Source organism: Coregonus clupeaformis, unplaced genomic scaffold, assembly GCF_020615455.1.
Source record: "Coregonus clupeaformis isolate EN_2021a unplaced genomic scaffold, ASM2061545v1 scaf0776, whole genome shotgun sequence".
In the NCBI taxonomy this organism is placed as follows: domain Eukaryota; kingdom Metazoa; phylum Chordata; class Actinopteri; order Salmoniformes; family Salmonidae; genus Coregonus; species Coregonus clupeaformis.
Genome location: NW_025534231.1, coordinates 39,271 through 50,418, shown reverse-complemented (window position 1 = coordinate 50,418; position 11,148 = coordinate 39,271). Strand labels below are relative to the sequence as shown.

Here is an 11,148-nt window from a genome sequence, read left to right as displayed (position 1 = left end):
TGTGCGGCCTCCAGGAAGTTTGTAGTCCCAGGACTATAGGCAGTTGTAGTTCACTGAATTACACGTCTCACAATATAGGCCTGCCTACATGTTACATTATACATGTTTCACATTGGTTCCATCCTCATCTCTTATATAGGCCTATACATACCAGTTTAAAAAATGGTGAGGGGCTCAACAAGAACATTTATGTAAGCCATTAAAGGAAAAATGTAGCCCAGCTGGTATGGTCATAGTGTAGAAATGCAGCAATGCTCTTTAGGGGGGCTGTTAGACTTATTCATGAAACTGTGAAGGTTTGGAGAGTGGGGGACAATGCACTGATTACTGTAAGCTGAGATACACTCGTTATTTTAGTGGGACAGACAACAGAGTGATGCACCAAAATGCAATTCACTCTGAGGAAATGTAAGCATAGGCATAGAAAATAGAAGGGTATTTTATTGAATAGGCTAAGCAGCGTGTATGTGAAATGATATACATTGGTCATAAGATAATTGATCAGACAAGGAAGGTTTGATAGGGTGAACATGTGTGGAAGGAAAAGAGGAAAGGTGAGGGAGGGAACAATGAGATATCAGAGTAAAAAACACACAGGGTGCATCATCTCAATAGTCTGGAGTGGCTTCTTCCCCTCGTCTTCTTCCCAGAGGAAGCCACTTTAGAGTATTGAAATGAACCCATAGACAGATAAGCTTACTGGCACAGTAGTGATTATGTAGTGTCTGGCATGGGCAGTTACATCATTCCTTCAGAGTAATTACTGATCTGACACGTTTGGATTGGTGAGAGCATCGAGGTGGAAGTCTTGTCCAATCACAGTACAGTTTATGATATAGGGAGAGATATATTTGCAAATATATCCAGTAGTACATCAGTGATTACCTCCAGGGGTGCATTGGATCAGGGCCCTGGTCTATGTCTGAAAGAGGAAGGGAGGGTGTTTCATTTTTGCCAAAGCTGTTGAACAGGTGCATCAGATAAAAGGTCCATTTGTCTATCAGATCAGAAAAGGTCAGTATGTTTATCACTAAAAAAAGAGAACATCTCATCCCTCTATTTCTAACTCTCATCAGCATCATTCCATCCCTGTCTCTATGACACTTGCTTTACTCATCTTATCTTCTTACTCCCTTGCTTCATCCATCCATCATTCTCTCATCACTCCACTCCTCACATATTGCACTTCTCTGTCTCTCTCTTCCACATCCTCAGTCCATCCATGTACAACACTTTATGTAGTAGAAGAATAGTTTACAACAGGCACAACCCAGATCACTCATCTTTACGTAGTGTGGAAAAATCAAACAAAATTAGAATTCAGGTTGAACTATCCCTTTAAGAGCATAATGTACCATCACCATAGATACAGCATGTAGATCTAAATTCCTGTCACTCTCTAGAATGCCCCCTGTGCTACGCCTAAACAGCTATGCGCTGCTATGACCATAGAAATAAAATGAATGGAAAGGAATGTCTGCATGTTGTCATAATTCTAATTCTTTGGCTATGACATTGAAAAGTGATTCTATGGCAGCGGTGCACAACTCAGGTCCTCTAGGGCCGCCATTATAGTAGTAGTTACCAATCAACTGTTCAATCAAGAAGCAGCAATATGTTTGGCAGTTTCACTGAAAGGTCACTTGTTAATGTTCCTGGTTAATCAAGGAAAAATAATCCCTCTGAAATAGAGAGATAAAATTAAACACAGCAGACTCTTGTTCCATTAAGGAGATGTGTACCACTACTCTATAGAGTGAAGTCCAGAGCCATGGGATTACAGAGTTCAGCAAACTCGGTTTGGGATTTAGAATTTGAGCGTGCACCATGTTGGTTCCAAAAAATCAAATTCAACAGTGCATTTTAGAAGGAATTAATATATTGGAATGCTGTCTCATGGAACTTGTGTAGCCAACATTGAAGATATTTTGCTGAACTCTGTATGGCTCTGGTGGAGTGTAAACATACCATGGCTGTCAATCAGTCAGTCACCATGACAACAAAGCCATTGCAGGAGATTTGAAGGCAGTTGATACAAAACATGTTTTGGATGAAATCAAGGTGGTGTTCATCCTATTCTTTAAACAAACCATTGAATATTCCTCTGTAAAATGACCTTGGACCACCTCAACATAGTTACATGGTCAGTAAAAGTGCAATCCATAAATTCGGTTTCTGGTTTAAAAAAGTGTAGTTAGCACTTTTTAAAGGGGAGGGGGTAGTAAATTAATACATTTTTATTTTTTCTCAAGTCAATATAGTGTTTGAAATCGATCTTGTTGCCACAGGGGACAGAGAACTTGTGGATTGCGCCTTTAAAACCCTTTCCTTTGCAATAATATTGTTCCTATATGTGATAGTTCCCTCAGGTAACGAAGAGTCAGCCAGGACAGGCCAGCTCTGCCTCTACAGTAGGAGACATTTGGAGGATTTCTTCTCAGCGTTGGTGATTTTGACCTCGCGACCTGTGGGGCCTGACTTCTTGCTGGACTTCAGTAGAATATCTCGAGCCAAGGCCATAAAAGACTACAGAGAGGCAGGAAGAGGTGGAGGGAGAGAGAGGCAGATAAAGGGTAACAGTAGGAGAGTGGGGGTATGGGGATTATTAGGGTATGTGGCACATGTAACCTGTATGAAAAGGACAACATATCGCCCATATTCCCCATGTGAAATGCATCATAAAGGACCAGATAAAGACAGACTCTGTGATTGAATAAATGACATAAATGTAATATCTAAAATAACATATATTTATCTCACCTCATCAACATTGATGCTGGCCTTTGCGCTGGTCTCAAAGAATCTGATCCCATGATCCTTTGCCAGCTGTCAACAACAGAACACAAGCGTAATTACAGCAGGATATAATGTCACTCCCGCTCCTAATCAGCAGAGTTTATGCCGCGTTCAAAACAACTGGGAACTCAGAAAAATACGAGGTCAAATCATGACGTCAGTGATCTTCAGGCCGAAAAGTCGGAGAGTTCCCGAATTGGAATTCCGAGTTGGATGACTGTTCAAATAGATTTTACCCAGTCGGAGCTCGTTTTTTTTCTGAGTTCCCAGTTGTTTTGAACGCATTGAAGTCGGAAGTCTGAGATTTCCGAGTTCCGAGCTCACAGTTGATTTGAACGCAGCATGAGAAACTGCAACACTCTGGGTGAATCTCAATAGTCTAAGGTGGCTTCCTCTGCTCTTCTCCCTCCCTTCATCAGGACAATATTTGACCATCCATCCATCCATCCATCCCTCAATGATCCATCCATCCCTCAATGATCCATACATTCATTCATCCATCACTCCGACATCTGCACATCAGTGTCAATATCATTGAAAGCATACACTTCTTAATCAAAACAATGATCATAAAAATTGTAGAGGCTCACCTTTTCCCCCGTTTCCTTGGATACCTTCCTCTTGGCCTCAATGTCACACTTGTTAGCTAGCAACATCCGGCTGACCCCCGCTGATGCATTCTGGGGGATAAAAGATAGGGAGTTGGCATCCATTGCATCCATTTTATATTTCAATGATGTATCCCTCTCATCTTCTGCCCTTAGTTCTGCCTCGACAAGCACTCTCTTGGATAGTCTTTAATTCAGCTCTAAATTGGAGCCAAGTCTAACTCTTGGTTCAGATGTGAAATCATGAACATTTCAAAATGTTAACTTTGAACTGTTATTTTTGTTCACTATGCAAACAAAATGAAACAAATTTAAACATGTTTTTGGGAGTGCAGTTGTATGCCCATTTATTCACTAAAGGCACCCCCTTAGACAACAGACTAACGTCTAGTCTCAATGTAACCCTTGTTATTGTGGTTTATAGATGGCAATAAGAAGTCTGGTCAATCAGAATAACTTCCTGTGCAGTCATTCCATAATACTGTCTGTCTAGGGCAGGGGTGTCAAACGTCCGGTCCGCGGGCCGGATCAGGCCCGCAAACGGGTTTAATCCGGCCCACAAGATGATTTTGTAAAGTATAAAAATGCGCTGCAATTTTTCAATAAAATAAACTGCTGTTCCAATTGAGTCCACTGGATGGCGCAATAGCAATTGTGTTAAGCAAGCAAACTGTTTTACCGGGGCAGAGCAAGTAGGTCAAGCAAGTGCTGCCAGTCTGGATGAGCTACTTTGTTTTGCCCGCGATATTTATTACGGCTTCTACTATTAACATTATGTGCTTTGGCACCCTCATTGCCCCAATATGTCTCTGTCAAAAAAGAGAAAAGTGGACGCAGAGTGCAGAGTGTTCCAAGAAAAATGGTCATCCTCCTATTTATTCACGGAATTGAATGGGAAAGCTGTATGTTTGGTGTGTTCACAGCATGTTGCAGTGCTGAAAGAATATAACCTTTGTCGCCACTATGTGAGTCTTCATGCGGACAAATATGACAACTTTCAAGGACAGCGGAGAAGAGAGAAGGTGAATGAACTGTTGGCGGGTCTGAAGAAACAGCAGTCTGTGTTTACTCACAGCCGAGACATCAGTGACGCTGCAGTGAAAGCTAGCTACCTCATTGCTAATGAAATCGCAGTGGCTTCAAAACCATTTAGTGAGGGTGAATTTGTAAAAACATGCATGATGAAGGCAGCGGAGATTGTGTGCCCTGAAAAGCGCCAGGCTTTTGCAAATATCAGCCTGACAAGAAACACAGTTGCAGACAGGATTTCCGATCTTTCAGTGGATTTGGACAGCCAGTTGAAGCAAAAAGTAAAGTCATTTATTGCGTTTTCGGTTGCAATTGATGAAAGCACGGACATTACAGATGTTGCACAACTGGCCATTTTCATCCACGGAGTTGATGACACATTGACCATCACCGAGGAGTTCGTGGAGTTGGTGCCGATGACAGATACAACGACAGCAGCTGATATTTTCACCGCACTCGTCGGCGCGCTGGACAGGGTCGGAGTGGACTGGTCCCGCACTGTCAGCCTGGCTACAGATGGTGCGCCCTCAATGATCGGGAAAAAAGCAGGTGTTGTGGAGACGCAACTCGCCGGTGGTGATGCAGCTCACTTCCCCTGTCTGAAAAATGTGTGCGCGACCCAACATGTGACAGACATGAAGCGGTTCAAAGATAAAATAACAGGACTGTTACGGGAGTTTGAGCAACGCTTTCAGATTTTTGGTGAACGGGAGAAAGACTTCAACGTTTTTTGCTCGCCATTCACCGTGAATCCCTCTGATCTGCCCGTCAGCATCCAACTTGAAATAATAGACTTGCAGTGTGACTCGGATTTGAAGGGCAAATTTGCCGCAGCTGGCTTGGACACATTTTATCAGAATCTCTTGCCAGATTACCCCAACTTGACAACCCTCGCTGCAAAACTGTTGTGTATGTTTGGAACCACATATCTTTGTGAGCAAGTTTTCTCTGTAATGAGCATAAATAAAACAAAGCTGCGCTCAAGGCTCACGCACAAGCACTTGAATCACATCCTGAAGTTGGCTGCCACCCAGGATGTGACGCCTGATATTGATGCGCTGGTGAAAGCTAAAAGATGCCAGGTATCAGGAGTCAAATAAACTATGCAACCCCACTTAAAGTGCTGCATGAGACACCCTGATATAGTTCTGTGATCTGTGATATACTTATGTGAATCACTGAGGCATTGTGTGTTTGTGTGTTCTTTGTCCTCAGAATTTTCAAATAACTTGAGGTGTTTTATGATTAATAGTGATGTTGTGCTTTTGGACACACTGTCCTCAGGCTCCAGCTTTATGTTTATATGTTTTTATGTTGATGTTGTTTTTAATTGATTTTATTTTATTTATATATTTAACCTATTCTTGACTCTGTGGTTCTTGCACTTGTTTGGGGAACAGGATTTCATTCTTTTTATCTACATTTCTGCCTGAGAAATGACACCCTGATATAGTTCTGTGATCTGTGAAACAGTTCTGTGAATCACTGAGGCATTGTGTGTTTTGTGTGTTCTTTTTCTTTAGAATGTTCAAATAAACTTGAGGTGTTTTATGATTAATAGTGATGTTGTGCTTGTACTATTTTGGACACACTGTCCTCAGGCTCCAGCTTTATGTTTTATGTTGATCGTATTAAAACAATGAAAACAATCTGAAGTTGTTGTTTTTAAGTTATATATACCATGATTTTACCAGTCCGGCCCACTTGGGAATAGATTTTCCTCCATGTGGCCCCTGAGCTAAAATGAGTTTGACACCCCTGGTCTAGGGGTTGTTTGATGTCACTGTGCATAATGGTTGATTCATCTAAAGAATGTTAACATGTTTCTATAATGAGATCGTTTTGGTTCAAAGCTCTTCTTCAGGACTAGGACTGTGCCTCCAATGTCAGTGGAGAGGCAGCTACATCATGTCTGCACCTCATGCTTTTCTAAAAGTCATCCATCACTGACCACAGAATAAGGAAACAGTGGTATGAGACCCTCTGGTAGTGTTACTCATGTCTCAGGTATTTTATTGTTTCAAATCCTTCCTAGGGGCCTGAGAAAATGCTGCCCTCTCAGATTCCTTCTGGCCTGTGTCATGTCTTGTCCCTTCCCTCTTTCACAACACTCAGTCTGTATTTTGTTTTCCCTCTCACCTCCTTGATGCTCTTCATCCAGTTCTGAATGTTCTCGTAGGACTTCTCGTCTGTGATGTCATACACCAGGATGATGCCCTGAGAGATCACAGGAGACATGAGTCAGACAAAAAAAAAACATTGTGCAATTCCAAATCAACCTGATGGATGTAAGCAATATGATACTAATAGTTTCAGCCATAATCATACATCCATCATGTTCTCTCATATCTACAAAGGTGAAGTGAGAGAGAAGCCCTGTTTATGCCTGGTGCTAAGATGCAGCCTTTGTCCTGATCTTGTCCACATTCTGATTGTGCCCACAGTTTTAGACCGGTATAGATGATTAAATGCCTTGTGATCTGATTGTGATTGAGAGCGAGAGCGAGAGAGAGAGAGAGAGAGCCAGAGAGAGAGAGAGACTCACCATAGCTCCTCTGTAGTAGGCTGTAGTGATGGTCTTAAACCTCTCCTGCCCTGCTGTGTCCCTGGAAACACAATACATTAGGGAAAATGTTTCACCTCCTTCCAAAAGTAGCTCACTGAACACCCTGGAGTACAGATGAAGGATCTTAATTTGAGCCAGTTTGCTACAGCAGGAAAATAATCCTGCATCAACAGGAAATGTGAATTATTATGTGGATTATAATTCATGTACATTTTTGTAGGGGTTGAAACATTTTCCATAAGGGCAAATCAAGTCAGAAATTACACATTTTAGAACCCTTTTTAAAACTGAAATACACTACAAATTTGCATTTCATGCTTTGCAGGGAAATTCTCAGCAACAAAAGAGTGGTCAAATTAAGATCATACATTTGTAGTAAGCACTGAACCTACTGCTGATTTGTCTGTGTTGGCAGTTGGTGGCTGTTCTTTCTCTACACAGTACCTTTTTTTCTAATGCAGCACCCAATTCAAAGAGTACACTGTCTATACATACTTATCTGGAGAGATACAGCCTATACACATGTGAGTGTTCCAGCACATCATTTATCCACGCTACTACGAAAACATTAAGCTATGGTCACGCTAATGTTCTCATAGCACAGAACGTTGAAGTTCCCCACCTACACACTGAGCTATGGTCAGCACAGGAGGTTGGTGGCACCTTAATTGGGGAGAACGGGCTCGTTCTAATGACTGGAACGGAATTGGTGGAATGGTAACAAATACATCAAACACATGGTTTCCAGGTGTTTGATGCCCTTCCATTTGCGCCGTTCCGGCCTCAGCAGCCTCCTGTGATGGTCAGTATGGCATATCCCCCCCTAATGGCTTAGGTCAGGATTTGGGGAGGTTAACCTGATCCTAGATCTGTGTCAAAGGACAACATCTACCAGGGGTGTGAAATCCACAGAGATATGAGACATGCATATGTTTTATGCCAGTTCAATAAAGTCTTTATGGCTGCTTCAGACTTCATGTCTGGCTTTATGATAACTCACTGGCACTCACTGACAGATAAAACATAGGTGAAATCTAAGCCAAAGGCCCTGCCGGGACAGTCAATATCTCAGTGTACTCAGTGACATATGCCAGATATGCACTATATATATATATAAAAGTATGTGGACACCCCTTCAAATTAGTGGATTCAGCTATTTCAGACACAACCGTTGCTGACAGGTGTATAAAATCGAACACACAGCCATGCAATCTCCATAGACAAACATTAGCAGTAGAATGGCCTTACTGAAGAGCTCAGTGACTTTCAACGTGGCACCATCATAGGATGCAACCTTTCCAACAAGTCAGTTCATCCAATTTCTGCCCTGCTAGAGCTGCCCCGGCCAACTGTAAGTGCTGTTATTGTGAAGTGGAAACATCTAGGAGCAACAACGGCTCAGCTGCAAAGTGGTAGCCCACACAAGCTCACTACCAAGTCAGCACAATAACTGTTCATTGGGAGCTTAATGAAATGGGTTTCCATGCCCGAACAGACTCACACAAGCCTAAGATCACCATGCGCAGTGCCAAGCGTCGGCTGGAGTGGTGTAAAGCTCGCCGCCATTGGGCTCTGGAGCAGTGGAAACGTGTTCTCTGGAGTGATGAATCACGCTTCACCATCTGGCAGTCCGACGGACTAATCTAGGTTTGTCAGATGCCAGGAGAATGCTACCTGCCCCAATGCATAGTACCAACTGTACATTTTGGTGGAGGAGGAATAATGGTCTGGGGCTGTTTTTCATGGTTCGGGCTAGGCCTCTTAGTTCCAGTGTAGGGAAATCTTAACGCTACAGCATACAATGACATTCTAGACAATTCTGTGCTTCCAACTTTGTAGCAACAGTTTGGGGAAGGCCCTTTCCTGTTTCAGCATGACAATTCCCCCGTGTACAAAGCGAGGTCCATACAGAAATGGTTTGTCGAGATCGGTGTGGAAGAACTTGACTGGCCTGCACAGAGCCTTGAATGCAACATAGAAATATTGCATTCCTAAGGTACTACAATCAGTGTGTGGTGGCCCTTTGAGTGACATTTGGACAGTAAACCCTGTCATAAACGGTTGGTTATTTTGGTAAAAAGGGAGGTTCCTCTTTCCTCTGAGAAAGAGAAGTAGACACACGTCCAAAACACACAGGAGTTGAATAAAAACTGTGTGTTGGTCCGATAACTATCATCACTTTTGAGAGCAGCAAACAGTAGGCCTAAATGGACATTTCATTCATTCTTTGCCAGGGTCCTCTTCTCTTACCAGACTTGCAGTTTGACTTTCTTTCCCTCCACGTCTATCGTCTTTACTTTAAAGTCGATGCCTGAAGAAAGGATGGGAGGATGACACAGAGAGAGGGGGAGGGAGGGAGGAGGTCGACAGGAAGGGAGGGAAGACAATGAGTTAAATTCCCTCACACACACACACACACACACACTCACACAGCACTGGCATAGCAGCAAATATAGGTCATGCCAATTAAACCCTTTTGCCATGCATGGAGGGGGAGACAGGCATTCTCAATTCATCAAACTTTCACTGGGATAGTAAAGACTGTCTATCTCTGCCCCATTCTGCTGTGATGTACCACACACAAGCACACACACACATACATACACACACACACACACACACTGTGTCTCTGGGTTTGTTATTGTCTGGGTTTCCTGCAGGACAGGGACAGTCAGAGAGAGAGAGTGGGCAGAGAGAGAAATAGAGAGGGCAGAGAGAGGGAAGCGCAAGAGAGGGCAGAGAGAGAGACAGAGAGGGCAGAGAAGAGGGGGACTTAAGCTGTGAATGCCAAGGGACGACCACCATTCTTCTGAAAATGAGAGACTGAAAAGAGATAGGAGAGATAGGAGGAATGGGGGTGGGTGGACCCTCTGGGTAAAGTGAGGGAGGGGAGAGGGGGATATGGAGAAGGAATAGAAACAAGAGCAGCACAGCAACAATGTAGATGAACTACAATATGGATATCAGATTGAGATATAGTTTGATAGAGACGTGTAGACACATGAACACAGCAGAACTGGAAACGTGAGAAAACTGCGGGGTGAACGTGATAAGAACTTGGCATTACATGGTAGCTGAAAGAATGATACCTATGTCAGCAATGACGAATTTAAAGTGTTGCTGAATATTTTTGTGCCGATTAAAAAGTAGGCTATAACCGATTAAATGGGGTATCGTAGAGCTAGGCTACATACCGATAGTTGATATGTAGGTTGAGTTGAAGTTGTCCTCAGCAAATCGAATAATCAGACATGTTTTGCCAACTCCACTATCTCCGATGAGTAATAATTTGAAAAGGAAGTCGTACTTTTTCGCCATAATGTTTTTCAAAGTTTTTGGTGAATGATCAGAAACTATGACTCTTTACAAATCCAGTACAATTTCCAATGTTTTTCTTAACCTTATGTTTAACGCTTAAGAGGTTAACAAATGCCTTAAAGTATTACTCAACATACACACAGGTCAAAATTACGCTCTCATTTCTCCTGGAGAGTTTTCAGCTTTTCTTTAGCATAAAATCCGCTTGTTTTCCCTTTCCCTTAAAAACTGTCACCATTACATTCGGATCTCCCCCTATGTCTTTCTTGTTCCGAGAAAAATAAAACAGAACGCCACACAAGTTAAAAACGAAAGTTGGAACAAACTTTGCTGCACTGCAATGGGCTATACAATTCTACAGAGCCACAAAACTTTGTTATAATCCATTTATCAAGCCAAAATTTCAAGTTTTCTTTTCTTCCAAAGGCCGATCAACATACATCCATTCCACACAAACAGGGCTAACTTTTCGCCCAAAAAAACTTTCTCCTGTCGAAGTTCATGTAGGATTACGTAGAGAGGGAGAGGTTCGCGGTTATTACAGTGGAGAGAACAGACAGGAGTGGGACAGCAGAAAGAGTCGATGCTGCTTACAGACAGCAGAGGGCGCTCGACCAAATGAATAAAGTCAGTGGTTTCTTAGGTGTATATAGAGCTCCATGTAATTGCGTTTACCAAAGGCCTTTACTGAAATATGTCATAATTTCTCTGTAAACGTGTATCCTTAGTACCACATTTCAAGTGGTCCCTCCCTCACACTGGGAGAGAAATCGAACAAAATCAAATGTACCAGTAGGCTAGTTAAAGATGGCTCTGAACAAAACCTCTCTG

The 11,148-nt window shown here is 42.6% G+C and overlaps 1 protein-coding gene across 1 annotated transcript; it reads right to left on the bottom strand.

The window, feature by feature from the left end:
- Positions 1–424: 424 nt before the first annotated feature.
- Positions 425–10,892, bottom strand: LOC121543179 (ras-related protein Rab-13). The gene is made up of 7 exons (XM_041852888.2): positions 10,194–10,892; positions 9,250–9,310; positions 6,979–7,039; positions 6,573–6,650; positions 3,387–3,476; positions 2,761–2,826; positions 425–2,526 (listed from the first exon to the last, which is right to left on the bottom strand). The coding sequence occupies exons 1-7, from the start codon at positions 10,315–10,317 to the stop codon at positions 2,407–2,409; spliced, it is 600 nt and encodes a 199-aa protein (XP_041708822.1). The 5' UTR covers positions 10,318–10,892; the 3' UTR covers positions 425–2,406.
- Positions 10,893–11,148: the final 256 nt, after the last annotated feature.